The sequence below is a fragment of the Poecilia reticulata genome, chromosome 18, assembly GCF_904066995.2.
Source record: "Poecilia reticulata chromosome 18, P_reticulata-male-v2, whole genome shotgun sequence".
In the NCBI taxonomy this organism is placed as follows: Eukaryota; Metazoa; Chordata; class Actinopteri; order Cyprinodontiformes; family Poeciliidae; genus Poecilia; species Poecilia reticulata.
The window spans coordinates 11,963,617-11,984,272 of record NC_088847.1 but is presented as its reverse complement, the minus strand read 5'-3'; the positions used below and the strand labels follow the sequence as shown (position 1 = coordinate 11,984,272).

At 40.9% G+C, this 20,656-nt stretch overlaps 1 protein-coding gene and 1 long non-coding RNA gene across 2 annotated transcripts; one reads left to right on the top strand and one right to left on the bottom strand.

Annotated features, from left to right (window-relative positions):
- Positions 1 to 107: 107 nt before the first annotated feature.
- LOC108167221 (uncharacterized) lies at positions 108 to 2,920 on the top strand. Its single transcript, XR_014084871.1, has 2 exons — positions 108 to 929; positions 2,251 to 2,920. It is a non-coding gene; the product is annotated as an uncharacterized LOC108167221 (long non-coding RNA).
- Positions 2,868 to 20,546, bottom strand: tbc1d19 (TBC1 domain family, member 19). The gene is made up of 21 exons (XM_008435481.3): positions 20,242 to 20,546; positions 20,037 to 20,109; positions 19,895 to 19,940; positions 18,108 to 18,183; positions 17,890 to 17,964; positions 17,563 to 17,626; positions 15,996 to 16,042; positions 15,797 to 15,907; positions 14,312 to 14,384; positions 13,857 to 13,895; positions 11,539 to 11,651; positions 9,843 to 9,917; positions 9,030 to 9,092; positions 7,281 to 7,365; positions 7,113 to 7,157; positions 6,994 to 7,026; positions 6,795 to 6,904; positions 6,609 to 6,700; positions 5,455 to 5,570; positions 5,252 to 5,322; positions 2,868 to 4,585 (listed from the first exon to the last, which is right to left on the bottom strand). Exons 1-21 carry the CDS (start codon positions 20,335 to 20,337, stop codon positions 4,511 to 4,513), a joined length of 1,578 nt encoding a protein of 525 aa, XP_008433703.1. The 5' UTR covers positions 20,338 to 20,546; the 3' UTR covers positions 2,868 to 4,510.
- Positions 20,547 to 20,656: the final 110 nt, after the last annotated feature.

Here is a 20,656-nt window from a genome sequence, read left to right as displayed (position 1 = left end):
TCCAAACATTTTGTAACTTGTCAACTCAAGAGTATTCACACAGGTAAATAGATTTCTTTACAGGAGAGAAAAGTGTAAATCATGGTAAATCCAAAACTTTAAAATGGTGCATGTTTCCCTTATTGAAAGAAAGGGAAATTAGTATTATTCAGGTGCAGCACAAAATCAGCCTACATCTTCTTTATCCGTCAACCATTTGAGGGATCTCCTAGAAATCCCAAAATTATTCATACCTCTGAAATATAGGTGTAAAGTCCTCTTTAAATTTTACCAAGATGTTTCCTATGTCTGTAATGGCGTTTTGGAGCGACATGGCCAAGTCCCAATTTGAATCTGATAGGCAATCTGTGGAGGGAGATCAAACATAAGGGTGATGGTAAAGAGGTCTTCCAATCTCAAATATAAATTGCAAAATAAATAAACATGTAAAAAGCTGGTAAGCAGTTATTAAAAAGGGTTTGATTGTTGCAGTATTTTTCCCAGATTGATAAGCGTGTAAAATAATCTTTACCTGCCATTTTTAATTAAGTGTAAAAAAAGACAGTCCCTTTCAATATTTTAAAATGGATGCATTGTACTTTTTTTCTATCAGAAAAACAAATCTAATAATTTTGCAGACTTTTAAGAAAAAGGACCAACAGGATAGGCTCTTGGTTTAGCAAATATTCTCCAAGGACTGAACATGATCTATCAAAAGCAGTTATAAAATACAGTATAAGCTGATTTAGCTTGGGTCAGGGATGTTCTGGGAGCAAAAGGGGGGAATAATGTACCTAAATTTACAGAAATTTGAGTGAACTGAAATTCTGAAGGCTTCTCTTTTTCAACATGTGTGCAGGTCTGCTTACTGACTACAAAGCCCTTTGTTTACATTGTGTCACTTTTGTTGCGTGGCGTGCTGTTCTGAAGCAGGATACTCCTGGGGAATGGTATGTACTGGTCTGTAATCCCGTAAATTTCGGAATTAGCTAAAAAATTTGTTATTTTGATGCTAATTTGAAGTAAAAGTATTTCCCTTCTGACAGACTTATGTATCATTTTGACTTTCTTTTTTTTTTAGATCAAGCATTAGACAAAGTTAACCAAAGTAAATGCAAAATGCAATTATTTCAAAAAGAGTTGAAATAATCTGAAGTTGACATACACTGACTAAAAAAAACCCAGATACACATAGTAGTTAAATCAAACCACACTTTTCTCTTTTTTAGATTAGTGTTAGATAATGGATGGATGGATGATAAATGACAGAAAAAAAACTTAGCAAGAAGGGTTTTAAAAAATATTTTTTTATAATTTTATCTTAATTTAGAAGTATACATTTGGTCAGTATTGAGGATAATTCTTTTAAACTGTGTAACTTGGGTAAAACCGTTTGGGTTTCCATCCACAAGATTCTCAGAATATTTCTCTCCCATTCCTCCTGACAGAACCGACTTAACTCAGTCAGGCCTGTAGGCCACCCTGCTCTTTCATGCCTTTTCAGATCTGCTCACAACTTCTCCATAGGGTTGAGATTAGGCCTTTTGATGGAGACAGAAAACATTCACTTTGTTGTCTGTAAACCACTTTGTAACCTCTGGAGCTTTGTTAGAATCTCCGCCCAAGTTTGAACTTTCTGGCTGATGTCTGCAGATGCCATTTCAATATTTCTACATGTTTCACTAGCATCTTCACAAGGTCTTTTGTTCTGGGGTCAATCTGCACATTTCAAACCAAAATGCATTCATCTCTGGGGCACAGAACCAGTCTCCATCCTGAGAGCCATGACAGACATTCCCATCGTGTCTGCGCTTGCATGTAATTGTTTGAACACATAAATGCGGCACCTTCAAGTATTCCCTTCCCCCCCGAGGCATAAACCAGAGTTGTTCAGCTTCAAAATTCTCTTCCTGATATCTGGGCTGATTTCTTTTAACTTTCAAGTCTTGTCAAACAACAAAGCAGCTTGTTCCAGGTGTGGCCCTAAAAATGCATCCACAGGTCGGCCTCCAATTAACTCAAATATGTCAGTTGACCTATCAGACGTTTCCAAAGCCGTGACATCAGCACCTTGGCTTTCCCTCTTTGCTTAACCCCTTAACTGTCACTCTGAAAATGCTTACAAGTAAGCCAATGTGTCCATGAGGACATTGACGTCATCATTAATGACCGTAAAGAGGGTTAAAGAGACAGCAATCGGATTGTATGTAAACTTATGATTTTGAAGATATTAATAATTGAATCTCTCTCTTTCTGTGTCTTTTTATTCAGTGTACGTAAACTCCTGGCTTCCACTGTAAGGGGTAAAGGAGTTTTTCACAGCACTGTGATTAGAAAAATCTAAGACGATCCGAGTACACAGTGCTGCCCAAGCATCTGCTAAGATCACTGTGCTTGATTCAAATTTCAGAACGAAACCCGTCAACGATGGCCAGCGTCTGCGTGTTGATGGACAGAAGGCACGCTATCCTGCAATGCAACGAATCAGCCACCAGGAGGGACTGCAGTATGAGTAAATCACCACAGCAGGTACATGTTGCAGGACCAACAGACTTGTCGGGCCCAAAGGAGGAGCATGACTGATAAAAGAGTCCGGCGTGGGAGTGCTAGTAAACAGGTGGCAGATGTAGCAGAATCCAGGCGGGCGCGGGAGGGGGAGAGGAAAGACGAAAGAGAAGAACAGCATAATTCGATACCAGCCTGCAGAGAGGACAGCAGGGGATGAGGGAGGCGGCCAAGAACGAGGGTATATGCTACATGTAGGGTGGGGGGGCTCATTTAGAAATGATTGCTGAGGGCCTCCAGCATACACTTGTGCCTGTCCAAATATTTATCTTGTCACACAACCCGACAGAAATATTCAGAGAAGAAGCACAGAGGACTTCAGGTGTGGTTACCTTAATAACTTTTAATTGAAAAAAAAAAAAAAAAAAACTTTTTTTGCAGCACAAGATTAAATGACAATGACTTCCAAAGAATAAAAATGCCACGATTGATCATTCATAATTTAAAGAAAATGCTTCACCTCAATGTTGGCACTGAAGGTGCTAAACATCCATAAAGTGTGTCGTAACCCTTCATAAATGCAATAAACTGCATGTAGACAGCAGGCTTGTACGTTACAAAAACAGCACTGTTATTTACAGAGTTCTCCACACAAATTGCCCCATAACCCATACCCAGCATGGGTGGGATTGGGCAAAAAAACAACAACAAAAAACCCCACTTAAAATAAATTCTTATTTTAATGTTGTACCATAATCTCACAGAAAAAATTTTAACTCAAAAATCAAATTTAAGTTATTTGTTGGGGGAAATCATGTATCTTGGGAAATAATTGTTTTATTTTACTTCTCAAAAAATTACAGGTATTGCATTGGCAACCCCAACAATTCCTTTAAAACAAATGATAAGTAATTCTCTTAATTAAACTTCTATAAACTTAAAATTTCTTTTGGCCACTAATGAAAACGGGTAAGACAAGAAAACATGCCATTTATGCAAGGAATTAACTGGAGCCATTTGATTTGATCAGATTAGAGTAAAACTGAGCTTCTTGGCAGCAAACGTCCCAAGTGAACCTGGCAATAACAAAAATAATGACAATTAAAATAACATCTTATGTCCGCTGTTGAGCACAGTGAGCACAGAGTGATGATCTGGACCTGTTTCTCTTTCAAAGACATTGGAAATCTTGCCAAAAATGAAACATAAAAAAAAAATAACCTAGTAGACTCAACTGGAAACGTACAAAGGGCCGTCATTGGATTTTTCAGGCAAAATAATAATCCAGATATGGTCAAAACAAGATTATGTAAAAACAAAATAAACCTCCTCTAACATTACAGAACTAAATGAGAATGAAAGAGGGCCCAACCAAGACAGATTGCATGAAAACAAATGCTCTAAAAGCCTCATCTCTCTGTGTATGCTCCTCAGTATAAACAGCAGGCAATTAAAAAAAAATGCTGTGAGATTATGCCACTGCAATTAAACAGGAACTCATTTCAAGACTTATTTGTGGATGGCACTGCAGTTCATGGCTTTTTGCAGGTTTCTCTCATCATGCTGGAGCAAACTAAGATGCCAAATCATTCATCGGTAACATAAGGATCTAACAGTTTAATAATACCAAGCAGGAGCCGCTGGGCTGCATAAATGGCAGGAACTAATTAACACTTCATTAGGCAAGCACGGAGACGCCACTGCCGTTGCGTCTCCTCGCACGCTGCCGTTGCGACACAATTACTGCTTCATGCAATTCACCTCAGCTGATTGGGGAACTGCCGCGAGGATCATCTTTCCCTACGGCTTAATGAGGCTGGTTTGGCTTTAGGATTAACTTACATACTGTATGACAACTAATACCATCATAAAGGGAGAATACTATTAATAGGGCTAAAGGTGCGTTTGGCTTTTTGCTTGAGCTAGATGAGGTGTGGCCCCCTGATGTCACTTTTCAATAGTCAGCTTGTGTTCATTGTTGTGCAACGAGAACCGAGCCCGGAACACCCAAGAGTCTTCGTGTCGTTCATATGGCGGTGGCGAAAAGAAAGATCTGGATGAGCGGTATGACCTTCAGAGTCGAGAGGTCGGCGAGGACGGCCTGCGGAGCGATCGTCAAAGAAAAAGACAAGTCAGACAACTGTCTAACAATCTGTTTTAATATAGACATAAAAAGTTAAGTCAAATATTCGCAGAGGACAGGAGAGCAGCAGGATGATCCGAGATTCCCACCCCTGTCCTTTTGGGTTCACTGGGGGGGATTAAATTTAGGGACACGATCATGTTTAGAAAGAGGGTTTAAAATTTCAGCACTGGGCCTGAGGCGCTAAATATAAAATAAGGAGCAGTGTGTTATGATGATATCTTCTCTTAAGTAGGGCAGGTGGGAGAATTTGCAAGCAAATGGTGCCCCCTAGAACTTCTGCCCTCCACATAATGCTGCCGCTTGACTCTGTCGTCATAAAGGGGCGAGGAGGGCAACATTAGCCTGCACATAACCTGCATTCAGGGTTACACTAGCAATGTAAGGCTACACTTGAGACGCTGTAAAAATGGTGGTAAGCACAAAAAGAGGTTCTGCTACACATGCGTGGGTGTCAGAGGACAAGACGAGTGCTTGTCAACGTGCTGGGTGGGGCGGGGGTGAGAGGGTGGAGGCTCCTCTGAAGCTATTTCTAGCTTTCTGTGAGTATGCAATCGGGGAAATAGACTCCTCGTTTGAGACGCACCTGAGAACGCACAGGTCTAAAAGCGGGAACAGACAAACCTCAGCCGAGGCCAGTGACGTCACCTCCATCAGGTTCTCAGCACGGAAGGCAAACACCGCAGCTGCAAGGACTGCAGGGTGAAAGAGAGACATGATGGGAGAAGAGGGCAGAACGGCATAGTGAAAGACAGGAAAGATGGAGAATGACGTCAGGAAACGAGAGCGTAGTTGATATGGAAGTAAAGAGTGCAGGATGTACCGACCTGCAACCACCTCCAGCGAGTCATACCCGAGGATTCGATCCCAAAGAAGGAGCAGCTGATCGGTGGAAAGGTATCCGGAAAAGGCCCGGACCATCCACTTAAAGGCAATACGCAGCCTTAGGAGAAAATATGAACTCTTCAGTGACACACTTTTGTTTCTGATTGCATCCGCTACCTCTCACACCAACACTTATGATTCCATGACAGAGAGAAAAATGTAATTCAAGACATAAACACTAGATGGCAGCAGCTCATAAGAATCAGAATGCAATAATCCGCTAACGGTAACAACAGTCTCTAGGGATACTCATGTCTCTGTATGCAAGCTCAGGTGTATTGGATGAAGAAGCATTTTTTTTTATCAGATTAAATGGGATTAAAAACAAGAGCATGTCACACCAGATTTCTAAAAAATTAAAACCAGGTATTATTTGCCTTCTGGTACTTTGCATTGGCATTTTTCATAAAATTGAAAATAAAGAGTAAAGTTTGTGGTTGTGATGGGATAAAAATGTGAAAAACAGGGCTTCTGCAGGTTTCACCATCTCAGACTGAAGACTTTTAAAGACCTTTTTAAGGCCTTTGTGATATAAAATTAAGACCTGGAGAAATCGCGTTCTTTATATAGTTGTGCCTAGATTTTCTTTGCACAAAAAAAGGCAATGTATGGATTAACAACAGAAATGAGTCAGAGGCAAAGACGAATGTCATCCAGCCAACTGGCGATAATTTACGCTAACGAATGGTAGACGCAAAAAAGCTAGCTAGCTAGAAAGCAAGGGTTTATTAGCAGCTGATAAGCGGTAGCCTCAACTGCCTCGAGTTACAGAACATAATGATGTTTGTGCACGACTCAAACATTTAGCTGACAGAAAACTCCCATGAGAAAAACAAATTACACTGAATATACAAGATTAAATAGTCCGGTTTGGCAAAATATAAAACCTGCGGATGTTTTATAAAGTTGGTCTTTAGGGCCAACTTGAACATTTTCTAATGAATTTAAGATATTTTAAGGCCTTAATCTGAGAAATATAAGACTTTTTAAGGACGCACAGACACCCTGAAAAAAGGTCAATGTGTATTCATAGTTTTTCACTGTCTATTATATACATGTAATCACAGAGGTGGGACAGCAAAGTATTTTAACTCACGGCTGGGCACCGATCTGTCGAAGATGGTAGAAGAGCTGAGGCAGGTGGGTTTGGAGTAGCCTCTCAAACTGCAGGCACAGGGACACTATGCCCTGCAGCAGCACAGAACAACAACATAAAGTCAGTTCATTCACCATGTGGAGTGGAGCTTTTAAGACTCGACTTTTATCCAGAAAAAGCTCGTACCGAGAAAGAAGAAGAGATGGAGTGCAGCCTAAAAAAGTAGCGGATGTACATTTCCCGGAAGACGCTGTAGAGTTTGGACGGCTCGTTGTACAAGAAACACAAGGGCGCCACTGAGGAAACATCCACAAATTACAACACACGTGGTTGTACGCTGGACGCTTCGACTTGCATCGAAACAATGGAGTTTGACACAACTCACCATACATAGAAAAGCCATGGAAGGGGATAACACCTGAGTAAATAAAAATGCCAGCTGAGTGAGTTTTCTCTGATTCGATTCAAAAACCTTCATGTCCGAATCTCTCAACGTAAACTCACCGTTTGGAGGATAAACGACAGCATACTCTTCGTCTCCCACTTTCCCTGCAAGGCAGGAAAACGAAGGCATTGAATACCTTGAATTAGGAGTACGATCGTTGTTTCAGTGACTAACTGTGTATGTATTCAACGTGTGTATGAAAATGGAAAGGTCTCAAGCGATCTCACCGTGTAGGTAGGATTTAGGCGGAGTGGCGCTGTTGTACTTGAAGTGCTCCAAGACGGCGGTGTCCCGTGAGAAACACAATAGTACCTGGAAACAAATGGAGCCGGACTCAAAATTTGAGCTCAACAAGGATTTCAAGTGGAAAATCCATCATTAATATTTGTCCCTCTTGTGCCAAAAAATATATATCTTCATACTTATTTTTTCTAAAGAATAATATGCAGCATCCAATCACATTATTAAGGGTCATTTTATGTTCTCGGGGCGTGGTGACAGCCTCGAGCGTCCTCGCTATCTCTTCATAAATAACTATATTAAACGGTGCACCTGGAGGCAGCAAGGATGTATCGAAGTACGCTGAGCTAAGCATCACGTGGAGAGGAGGTTCGAGAAATGCTCCGTTAATTGGAAAATCTTTCCATGAAGACATGCGGGAATAAATTAGTTTTCATTTCATTCAAAGATCTTAAACAGAGAGAAGCTCATCATGCGTTCTGGTTGTCTCCATATTGATTTTGGAGATGATTCATTTGGAGGGTTTTCCTAAGATAGATTAGTGCCACATGTAATCTCCCGGCTTTAGAAAAATATTAAGAAAAACATTGTAAAGATACAATTATGCAGTATTCCAACTGCATTTTGCAACTAAAAACAGTAGGTTGCATATTCTGTACAAAAGCACAGAACCATTGAACAACTTTTAATGTTTTACATCAGTTAGATTATTTTTAAGTATTGAAAGTAAAAAATAACTTGGGTCAAATTCAGAATTTTGACGTTTCAGAACCGTGTAGGAATCTTGTCATCTTCAGAGAAACCTTACTTCACTCGTATTTATTCACTATTTCCCTCCCTAAAAGTTATTAGTGTGTGTTGTGAATTTAGGAATATATAAGAAATAAATTACTGTGAGCAACTTTCACACTACAAATCCAATCAGTTCACTGTCGTTTTTTGGGGTAAAGATCTAAATCTTGCATAAATCACATTTATATTTCATATCACAGCTAATATTTAATGACTGCTTAATGATTCTGTTTGTCTTTCAGATCATAGGCTTGCTTGTCCAACTGTGGCAGGTGCCTCATCAAATAATGTAACAGCTATGTCACAAAGATAAAAACAATAATCATTCAAATACACAAAAAAAAAAACATCCACTAAGAAAACATGGCTTCTCTGAACAGTCCTGGGAAATCGCCCTTCACGCTTTCTCTTGTCGTCTCTTAACTAACGTTTTGACATAAAGTGGATTCTTTCACTGCCTAGTGAGTCTGCCGTCAGTCAACACTGACAAGGATGCAGAAGCCTGGTCTTCGATAAACCTTGCCAGTTCATTGGTTTGTCACCAAAGAGCACGGCAAACAAGCAGCTGCCGAGTTAACCTGTTTGGCAAGTGCCGAAGCATGTTTATCGGAGGGGCGTCAAAGACAAACAGAGCAGCGACTGACAGAGAAGCTATTGACGCCTGGTTGGAGAGAAAAACAGCAGATAAAATGACTGCTGTCACACAGAAGGAGTAAACACCCAGGGTGGCCAAACAGGAAGCTGCTTACAGTGTTATCTAGTAAAATACAGAAGAAGAAAAAGAAATGCCAACGTGTGAACAATTTTGACAAACAAGAAACACTGAAATCTGTAATAATCTGTAATACTGACAATTACATCAAATTCTATTGTTTATTTAAGTAAAAAAAAATACTTGAAGAGTAAATAATGAGATTCTGACTTTCATAAAGAAGAGAGCTGACCTGATAGAGGAAATCTTCAAACACAAAGTAGTAGTCGTCGTTACTGGCGGTGAGTTTGACATCCTGTTGAAGCAGAGGGTTTTCACAGATTTGTGACACAGAACAACTTTTTGCATCTTTACCGTCACATATATCCTGTACCTTTCAGGTGATAACAAAAAACAACACATGGGTAGTAACCTGGTTGCACAAGTGTTGCACCCCTTTAAACTATAGAAGTCTTGTCCAAAACCTTCTAAAGGTGAGCCCTCAGCTTTCAATATATATATTTTTTTACAACTTTGTAAAAACACTCCATCTCCATTTGAGGAAAATGATCTACTATTAGATTTCACTACATTCTTTCAATGTGGTTCATGATACAAACATCTTTCGGGGACAATGACACGAAAGCACAAGATTACTTTCCTCAGAGTTCAGACCATTACACATTCTCCCACAAGCCTTCACCGCAAAAAGATACATGCGTATCGTGCGAGATAGTTTTGATCCTTTGTAGTCTCCATGCAAGCTGCTGTTTTAGTTAAACGACATACACACACTTTGCAATTATTTATGACGCTGTAATGTTTTTACATCGCAAAAATCTGTCCCATTTCAACAGATGTGTGTACATTTTTCAGTTCCACTGTAAGAAAAGCAGCTCAGACCTAAACCCTGTGAATTTACACACACACACATAGCAGTAACTTAACATCCAAGGCCGAGTCACTCAGAGGAATGTGTTTATGAGAAGAAAAGAAAAAAAAGCATCTGCTAAAGGCGTGCCTACGTTTCATTCACTCAGAGGAGAATGAGTGTTGACCAGCTCACCTTGTAGATGAGGTTGTCTACCAGCAGGTTGTGTTGGATCACTCCAGCCCTGAGCTGTTCATAGTGCATCATGTCCTGAAAGGGCAAAGACTCAGCAGGTTTTATTTCTCTTACCATCTACAATGGTCATTTTGTTCAACTGAAATGAATAGAAACAACTTTTAAGTGAATGGTGAGCAAAAAACCCTAGTATGTATTCTGCTTTGTATAATTTTTTTTTGTGTGAAAACTCTCACTTCCTTTACAGACACTACTAAATTACGTCCCGTCAGTAAGTGTGATGACAGTCCGGTTAAATCGAGCACGAATAGAGAGGGTATCGTGTTTCCGAGCACATCCTTAATCTCTTAACGCGTCTCCGGTTTTAAACAGCTTTTCAGAGACGAGCCAGAAGGAGAAATAAAAATGTTCTCAGCGACACTTTCTGAGCATCCTGACAATGATCAGCGCTCCGGCTGCGAGAGCAGCAGCGGAGAGCTGAGGGAGGAAACTGGGACAACTGGAACTGGTACTGTGGACCGCATTAATGACAAAGTTTAAAAAGATTCCTGCTAAAATACCAGACAGACCAGAGAGATGTTACTTTTTTTTTAATTTAGTAATGATATTGTTGATCAGTTTTGAGGATCATGTTAGCGCAATCCTTTCAGCTCCTTCCATCTTTTGTTATGCCCTTTTCTCTTCGGCTCTCCCCACTGGTTTTCTGCCAGCTTGATTTAGAGTCTTATGAACCATTTTTGTTTTGAATTAGTCAAGTTTGGTTTTGGATCGTTATCCGTCCTAAAGACCCAATGACGATTGACTTTCCGCTTCCTGACATAACCCGATTGATTTTTCACTTACATTTTTGAGGTATTCACTATAGTTCGCGCTGCCAGGCAATCTGATGACGCCAGCCGACCATTCAGAAGAGAAACGAGCCCACGTCATCATAGATCCTCCACAGTGCGAAACAGTGGTCATGAGATGATTTTGGACCAGGGTTAAGTAATTTTTTTATTTTATTTTATTTTTTTTATGAAAATGTAATTCAGTTTCAGTAGCAAATCAGTCAACTGGTGTATTTATTCATACCCCAGATTTAGGTTAAACATGATTTTTTAATTTTAGCAAAACATTTCTTTTGACTGGAAGTAACATTCACACTTTTTTACAAATCTGTGCCCAAAAAGACGGCCTTTTTTTTGTTTGTTTTTTTTGTGTGGCTTTTTTACACACACCGAGCAACGTTTGCGACCCTCTTTGATTTGCTTTGTGCTCCAGAGCTCTGATCCAATCAGGCCTCCGATCTCATACGGTATTCTCCAAACCGGGCCCCAGCAGGTTACCCTGGCCTCTGGTGTTTTGCCACACAGGCAGACAAGCAGAACTGTTTAGGCTAAACCGAGCGAAAGCATTTGATTATCCTAACATTTGTACACACGGGACAAGCCAAGGCCAGTTAAAATAAACACCACGGCAGCAAACGCACAGATTATCTCGAATTTATCGGTCAGCTGGTGTTATGTGTCCTATGTTGGTTTTTAACTTGAAGTTAATGTATCCAACTGGAGATTCAGACAAAAATCTAATGGAAAAAAAAGGAGGGAAACAGAAGCAGCTGAGAAGAATTCGAGTTGTCGGGAAACAGCTTGGGAAGCGGGGCAGTTGTGCAAGTGACCCGTGAACTTGAGTGTCTGTGCATCTGCCGCCGTACCTGCAGCTGGTTGGTGGAGTTCAGGATGAGGGCCCACAGGTCCGCCCGGAGCCCGGTGGGGCAGCCCCGCCTGCTGTACTGCTGGGCCGCTGCGCTGTCCTGCTCCATTACAACTGCACAAAACGCAAACGAAAATCAGCAGGATCGCAAAAAAAAAAAAAGAAGGGAACTTATCGACTCTTTGCGTCAATATGTTAATGCTTAAATGAAAACCTCCTAAAACTTTTCACATTTTTACAAACACAGTATTACAAATTTCTTATAGAGCCACATTTGACTGCAATCAAAGCTGTGAATCTTTTGGCGTGCTCCAGTAGACGCTAAGATTTATTCTTTGCAAAATAGCTCAAACTCAGATTGGATGAGGAGCATCTGTAAACGCCGGTTTTTCGGTGTTGCTCCAGATTCTCAGTATATAATTTGACTGGGCCAGTCTAGTACATAAAACCTTATTTGAGTGCAAATTGTAGCCCTGGCTGGAAGGTGGATCCACTTTCCACCTCCTGGCAGTTTGTTTCACTTATAACTAGTCCATTTTCATCAATATTAAGACATTTTTCACTATATCTTGCTGAATGAAGTTAGCTCGCAAGTTAGCTTTGTCTTATTTCAAGTGTACAAGGATATTTGCACTAGAAATTACACCAAAAACCAAAAATACTTAGTAAGATTGTGTGGGGGGAACGGGGGTGGGTTGTCCACTTTCCAGTTGTGTGCAACTTTGTATTTTCCCAATTCAAGAAAAATCTAATAAGTAACATTTAAGTTTGCAGCTGTAATGTGAGTAAATGTGAAATCTTTAAGCGGTGTGAATCCGTTGGCATGCTGCTGTTGGTTTGCCAACATCCTGTGCCTGAACTCCACTCCACTCCAACAGTTTTAGCTTGTTATCGCTGCCACATGAACACAGCACAGTCTCACTTTAAAGTCAACAGAAAGCGGTTCCTGTTTGACTTGCTCACGGCCCTCCAGCAGCGCAGATGGGAAAACAAACATCTGCACATCTTAAATCAGGCTTGTGGGCTTTTACTATTTCACAGCCTACAAGAGCATAAACACCAGAAATCAAGATCTTCATATAATTGGGATAGTTGCACAACTTTCTAGAGCCCCTCAGGCACATTTTAATAACTCTTCTGCTTGCTCACTCTTACCCTAAATCTACGCTGTGACAGTAGCCCAAAACACACATCCCTCAGCTTAAGGTGCAGGCCAGTTGTAGCGTAAACTAACACTCTCCTCGGCCCCCTAAATTTCCTGTTTGAAGGCACTTAACACTTGGCCTGGAATAGAGGCCGCAGCCCAGAAGTCATAACAAAGCCAACTGAGGCTGAAGCAGCAAGTGGATGGTGTGTGGCGCTGTATACAAAAAGCACAGCCTGTGTTTTTAAGGCTATTGATGCTTGATTGGTGTCCATATTAAGCTTTGTGTTTACACTGGCTTCATGGCATGGCTTTGAGTGTTGCTCTTACTGATTATGGAACCTGAGAAAAAGATCTGTCAGCGAGAGAAGTAGAGCACTTGTTCCTGCCATAAAAAAAATTATATTTTCAGTTTCTATGTGTGTGTATATGACATGTAATGGGTATTGCTGGAGTTTTCCTTGAGATGTTTAGGAAGATCTATGAAACAGACTCAACTGGAAGAAGAAATTGCTCCTTCCAACAAAACTTTTTGTAAACTTTTAGATGGTCCTTTCAGAGGTTTTATGAGACTTTTCTCCATCAATCGTTTCTAGTCCAGTTTTTGGCCATTTTCACAGAAAGGCTTTATTTTTCTATGTTACACCACCTAGCCCTCATACTTTAATCATTCAGGCATAAAAACTAAAACTCAAGGAATGGGCAAAAGTCTACAATGAATTAATGGCGCATGCTGCTGTGGGAAGGCGCATGGATGAAAAGATGTAATGGACAGAGAAAAAGAAAGGGAAGAAAGGACATGGGGGATTGAGGAAGAAAAAGTACAAAGAAGAAAGCAAGTAAACAAATAAGGAAGAACTGAAGAAAGGAACGGCGCAAGCAACATTTAAGCAATGATATAATGGATAAGGTCTGGAAATACAAAGATTTTCTATAGCCTTATTTTCTTTCCCAAAGAAGAAAAAACTAGTTTAGAAAAATTCTAGGATTTCCTAGTCTGGAAATCCTAATATTTCCCAGATTAGGAGCTATAAGTTCAGCTGATACCAAAGAACAACAATTCTGAATTTCTAACTGAGTGTTTAAAACTGTAAATATTTAACACACATCAATAAATGCGGGCTGCATAACAAAACAAAACAAATAAAAAAAAGCACATACACGTGCACGCTAACCTTTTTTGCCGATCTGAACATAGTCATTTTCAAACAGGTCTAGAGGAAGGAGAGAGCAGAACAGATTAGATCAGCACCGTTATCGGTCTGACTTACAAACACACAGACAGCGGAGGCCATTCTATTTAAGGCATGAACGACAAACTGGAACAATGTCAATATCTGGACTTCATGAAGATACTATTTGAGAAATCCCAGACAGCCAACAGAGCAGCACACAGTGATATACAGCCGGTGGGGTTTACTGGTGGGTGTGCCAAGCTGTTCAATGGATAAACACGCGTATTTAATCACAACAAGAAGGATTTCTGTGCCTGCTTCTCATAAGCTACTGAGCGATGAGAGGGAAGACTTCGACGCTGTCACGCAACTGATCGAATTGCTGTTGCGTGAAAAATGTTTGTTCGTCGTGGATTCATCGGGCAGACGTGAATCTTTTTGCTTCCTGTAAATACCTGGGTGGACGTGTGCGAGGTCGTCAATGCCCAACTGGCCTGAGCTCAGGTTCAGCTCTGCGTGCGCCTGCCTCTGTGAGCAGAAAAGAGAAAAAAAAGCCGTTTCCAACATTATTTAATCAATTAATTTAATTGTGGCAAAATGCATTTGTGGTTCAGTCAGTGCCTTTTATCCCCAAATTTCATCATTTGCTCTTACATTTAGAAAAGCAAATGCTACCGAGTATTCAAAATTAATTTGGAGAAACCCAATGGCAAAAGTGGACTCCTGCTGCTTCTATGTTGTTATTAATCCAAGGCAGGGAGAATGTTATTCCGACTTGTTGGGAGGCCGCCAGCCTGCTTAATGAATTTGTTAGCTTGCAGACACAAGGCAAAGAGTCTAATTTCCTCTATTTGTAATAAGTAAAGTGGTTCAACTTCAGTTCTTTTTAAACGGAAAATCAGCTCTGCACGGAAAAGAGACCAAGTGGTGTTTAGGATTCAGTTTTAATTCAGTAAAAGTTCTTCATAAAGAGGAAACGGCCCTATGTAGTCAGAAGGCTCAACCAATCATGTTCAGTGAGTCTCTAACATTTCATAGTGTTTCACTCTTAAGCAAATTGTTGTACTCAACTCAAAGTCAAAGAGGCAAACTTAACACACACTGATTTTTCTTAAAATATTTTTCTAACAGCCCTCAGGCATTCAGACTGCTTGGTTACCAAGACCATCCATCTCACATCACAACAAGTGACTTTTTTTTAAGTTGATTGGAGTGTCAAGGAAATGTTAACTCCTCATTCATGTTAAATTTATCCAGCACCTTTCCAGTAATATTGACTGGTCAAAGCACTTCAGACACATGACAAGAAGAAGCAGGAACTGAATCTACAACCTTCACATGAGTGAAGAAAGAAGTCGTGCTCATGCCTTCTTTGTTCTTGATTCAGCGACACCACAGACAGGCAAGGGGGTGAAAAGGTTCTTCAGAGGGATCGGATCGTTTGACACGGTGCAGTGTGAAAGCGAGCTGCACCAGATGAAAATGTGACAAATGTTGCAATTTTGGTCCCCAATCGAACTAAGACTACCAGATTATCAGGTGTGAAAACACCGTTGTAGGATGTTGTCCACATGAAAGGAAACTGGTCTTTTCTGCCATACCATTACAAATACAAATGTGAAGTGGTGCTTGTACTGGAACTTTAAGCTGTGTGCTTTGACCAGACAACACTAACAAACATTTCGTGTGGCCCTGGGGTCAAGCAAAGGATGGCGGCATGGCTGGAAATCTAAAACTTAAGGCCAAATCAACACAGTAATGGTTCAACTGAAATCAACCATCAGGGCCGTCACAGTCACCAGAACTGGCAAGGGCTACAGGATGATCAAAAACTCTCTGGTAGAACACGGATACTTTTTGTGCTTATTTGTTCATTACAATGTATTACTGTGTAAAAAAAAATAAAAATAATTAAAAACATATAAGTATGTGATATATACCAGCTGTGGAATATCTCGGACGTTGAGGGGAACCTGAATGAGCCCCCAGTGGCTCCGGGCGCTGACGTCCTCGCAGCTGTCATGGTTGGGGTTCCGCAAACTGATCAACACCTGAGATGACGGCAATAAAGCGAAAAGGTACATCTCCAAATTTTCAACATGACAAAAACAAATCATCAGCAGCAAGAAATGCGATTACCTCGAGGAAGTCTTTGGGTGCATAAACGGGCCTGAAGCGACTTAAGTCTGCAACAAACACAGAAACAACTGCTTTTGATTCTGAGGTCAGAGGAAGAGTGCATCCATTGTGACGACACGGTTGAAAATTCATTGGCGGAACAGGGAAGGACGGGGCTTAACTTTTGGGATGGAAGAAGGGTATCGCAGCCGTTATCGCAACTCCGTGCAAGAGGTCTGGACAGCTTCTATACTCGCAGTCCACAATGTTTACAGCCAGAGAAGGGGGACATCCTAAATGTTATTATACGTCCCTGAGCTGTGATAGCACTGTTAGGACTAAAAGATTGGCCTGCTCTCTGGAAACGGGTCGGCTTCGAGCAAAAAGGGGGAAGGGAAAGAGCTAATAAATCCGGAATTAAACAGCAAAGTACACTGTCTTCCGAAAGTGCTCACAACCTTTGAACTTTTTTTTACATTACAAATAGAACCTCAGCACATTTGATCAGGTTTTGCAATCTTTTTTTTTTTTTTTTATTCCAGTCATGAGTAATTTCAGTTTAATTCTAACTGTTCCGTGAAGGTTTTTGGAGAACATTAGTGAACAAACGGCATTGAGAAGACCAAGGAAATAAGCCCAGAAAGACTAGAGACTGAGTGAGATAGATAGACAGCTACAATTAAATAGTCCAGATCAAAGCATATCCATGTGCAAGAATGGCCCAGTCAAAGCCCAGAGACAAATACAATTGAGAATAGGCAGCAAGATCTTTAAAAAGCGGGCAAAATTTGGTGTCCCTAGCTATTCATATCCGGTAGAGACATATCAAAAAAATAGTAATACATTTACAGTTTACCAACGATAGACGCAAACAAAGTGAGCTAGCTAGCTACCAGGGGTTTGGTATCAGCTGGTTAGCGGTAGCCGCAACCGCCTTGAGTCACACAACGAAATGAAGACGTCTGCGTGCGACTCAAAAGTTTCCTTGACAGAAAAGAAACTGTATAAAATATACGACATTAAATTCCACTACAACAAAATTTAAGATCTGCGATTGACTTATTTAGGGCTCACATCTGCATTTTTAAATTAAGACATATTAGGGCTTTAATTTTAGATACATGAATTTAAGACTTTTAACAGATGCACAGACTCCCAGGACGTCTTTTTTTTTACTTAATCACTGTTCACCGCTTTGTGTTGACCTGCCACCTAAAATCCCACTAAAATCTTTGAGGTTTGTAGTTTGTATTTATTGAAAACATTGAAGTAAGCAGTTTTACTTTTGCAAGACAATGAACTCTTCCTAAGGCGTTTCCAACATCTGAATATTTAAAGTTTGAGTAAAGCAATAAGAGTCACAATTGATGGACGTATTTCTCATTAACAAACCAGTTGCTAGAAAAACCTTAGCTGGATAAATATAGCTCGCAAAGCAAACACAGAAGTGGTAGACCTGGTTCAGAGCAACATGGCAAGTTGTTAAGCTGATGCTAAATGTACCAGCCCATGCATACACATCAACACCAATCTGTCATAGCACGTAGATGACTGCAGGGGCCAAAAACCCTGGGTAATGTCTGCAGACCTGGTTCATCCGTGCCCATCTCGTTCCACTTGTTGGTGAGCTCCTTCTGCTCGGCTCCGGGCCTCTGCGGGAGCAGGAGAGGGAACAAGGGGAGAGGGGTGGGGGAGTCTTTACAAAACAAACAACACGCGGCCTGCAGTACACCAGATCTCGGCTATGTTTAAATACAGTTGTGTGCACGCAAAGGAACACAGAGATAAAAAAAAAAAAAAGAGCCTGGTTACCATCTGGCGAAAACAAATACAGCGTTATGACAGCCTTTCCACTGGGGAAGTCTCTGCGGTTTAGCGGTATTACCTGTGACGGGCCGCGTTTTTTTCCCCCTACCTTACGGGCCAGAGGCACTCCGAGCTCCGTGCTCATGCTGTTCAGGCTTTTCAGGATGCGCTTCTCCCAGCTGGCCTGTGCGCACACATGCGGCACACGTGTGACACGAAAAAAACGGGTTTACATCTCTGAGGATTGGCAAACGAAAAAGACAAAGGGAACGAGAGGAAGACGGGGGGGTTCAAAGGAGTGACGGAGACGAGAGGAGACGCACTGACCTGAGCTTTACGCATGTAGGCCAGCGGCTCTTTGAGATGCTCCAGCGGAGCCGTGGGATGACTCGGAGGCAGCTGGCTGCAACAGGGAAGACACAACAGTGTGATAAAACGTTGACTGCAAGAAAGACTGACAGCTTTGATGATTTGATGCAAATGGAACGTTATTCAGAAATAGAGCGAATTCATCAAACAGAGAATTTTTATTTATTTATTAATAAAAAATGCCCCCCCCCCCCACCCCCCAATCAGAGCTTAGATGACTCAGAACAAATCTCCACTAGATGCACTAAGTGTTTCACTAAGCCTGCTCAGGGCATGCTGAATGAGTCAAGGACACAGTGCATTAAACACTATACATCCTGTTGTAAACACCTACAAGGAGCTCACAGGGCTGACTGCAGGCCGCAGTCAACGCTGATGTCTGAGCCTCCAGAGAGCAAAAGAGGCTCACTTATCCGCTAACATGAGGGGAGGTGCGAGACACATATGTCAGAGAAATGTATTAGTTTTAGCCAGTTAGCCTGAAGTTGTATACCAGATTAAAAAAAAGGTAAAGTATGAACAATTCAAAGGCAATGAAAATAAGAATATATAGATGAGAAACTGTCTCCTAAACACTATGACATAAACTTAACAGTGAAGAGTATGAATATTATAAAATAATAGTTTTATATATCTGAAAAGAGTGGCAGCAGATTATTAAAAAGCTTTATCTGAACAACACAGGTGTGAAAGAGTGAAATCTGGTTAATTTACTGCAGTTTTTATACTTGAATGAAAAAAAAAACTGTTAAAACTGCATTTTGATTGCATTACGTTAGATTTATGTCGTTACAGATGATTTCTTGGAAAACGTTCTTAGTGTATCTGTGAGCTGAAAATCAAAAGCACTTTATGCTTGTGGCTGCAGCCTCCTTTTACTGAAGCTTCTACATGTAAATGAGCTGTCCAGTTATGTGCTGATTGATTACAGGATGGAGGAAATGTACTCAATTTATATAGTATCTTACTAGTCATACTGACCACTTGAATCGCTTTGCACTACAGCTACTTTTACCTACCGACACTCACCAACATGCAGTACAATCGGGGTTAGGGCTCATCGACATGTGACATAAAGAAGCTGGAATCGAACCTACAACCTCAAGTATACCAAACCGACTGTGAGTCAGTAATGTAAGAACCAGATCTTTTTGGTCTTGTGAAGGAGTTTTGTGGGGAGCAATAATGTCCGCGTTTGTAACAATGGATTTTAACTCTACAGATCTCACTCCCAGATCACAGCAGGGGTTTTTTATTTGTTTTCTTTTCCAGACATAAACCACTGCAGATATTCCAGATATTTACTTAAATATGGAAAAACAACAGGATGGATGGATCTTACAGGCAACAAAACAGAGATTAAAGTCTACAAATAAAGATGTGCACATCCTATTTTTCTTTTTCCCCAATTATTCCGATCTGAAAGATATTTCATTCAGATCTGAATACATCAGAATCCTCTCTCTGTCCAAAAAAAAAGTTATAAAACAGAACAGGGGACCAGTATTAAAAGATGGGGATGACCTAAATAGAGAGTCAGATATGTTGATGGAGAATGAGAAAAAAACATTCTCAACAACGAGTGTTTGTTGTTAAAGAAGCTCCAAATATTGAAAATATTTCCATGTCGTTGAAGATAGAGAAAAAGATCTTCCTGGACGTCACCAAGAACCTGAATGCAACCTAAGTCCTAACTGGATCCTGGCAGCTGTTTGGGAAAAGTGCTTCATGTATATTTGACTTACATGTGAAGTTCTCTGTAGATGGCATTCTGCAGCTTTTTCTCCCAACCTAGAGAAACACATCCGGATATTTATCATTCTGTCGCTCTTCTTTTAAAGGCGTGCTGTGGCGTGGCAGCAGGTAGCAAAATAGACCTCAACCCACCTGATGTTTTCAGAAAACTGCGCACGTCTTCCTTTAGCGACTCCAATTTTATCTCAGGACGATGTAAACAGTCCTAAAAAGAGTTTCATAGTTTACAATGAAGCTGAACAAGAAAGAAAGAAAGAAAAACCTGCTCATTACTGAAACACTGCACCATACAGCAGCAGCTAGCTCCGCATCGTTAGCCGCATGCTAACTGACTCACTTTAGCTTGCCTCTCTATTTGAGAGTGTAAATGGCTTCCTTTGAGACGCTGGACGATATGGGCGATGCTCATGGATAACTCGGTGCCTTCGTCCATCCTCCGGTTTCACCTGGACACCTCACACGGCCCGCTTTCAAGAGATGCTGCGGCTAAACTCTCAGCATCCCTCAAGCAGCAGCCGCAGCAGCACCAGGGGGTTACTTAGCAACCAAGGTCGGCGCGCGAGAAACAAACACCTGATACTTTGGTTCCGACTAAATAAAACCGCAGCAACCTTTTCTCCCATTGTCGAATGTAACCTTCAAAGGTTGTCTGAAAAGATAATAACAGTTCAAGCTAACGTTAATAAAATATTTAGGCAATGTCAAATGCACAACTCACCTTTAGGGAATTCTTCACATGGAATGGAAGCTGC

Coding starts and splice junctions, on each gene's coding strand:
- tbc1d19 (XM_008435481.3), bottom strand. CDS start 20,337: ATGGACGAAGGCACCGAGTTATCCATGAGCATCGCCCATATCGTCCAG. Junction 13,896..14,311: donor CCTCGCACACGTCCACCCAG/GTATTTACAGGA, acceptor TCCTTCCTCTAG/ACCTGTTTGAAAATGACTAT. Junction 6,701..6,794: donor CCATCTCTTCTTCTTTCTCG/GTACGAGCTTTT, acceptor GTGCTGCTGCAG/GGCATAGTGTCCCTGTGCCT.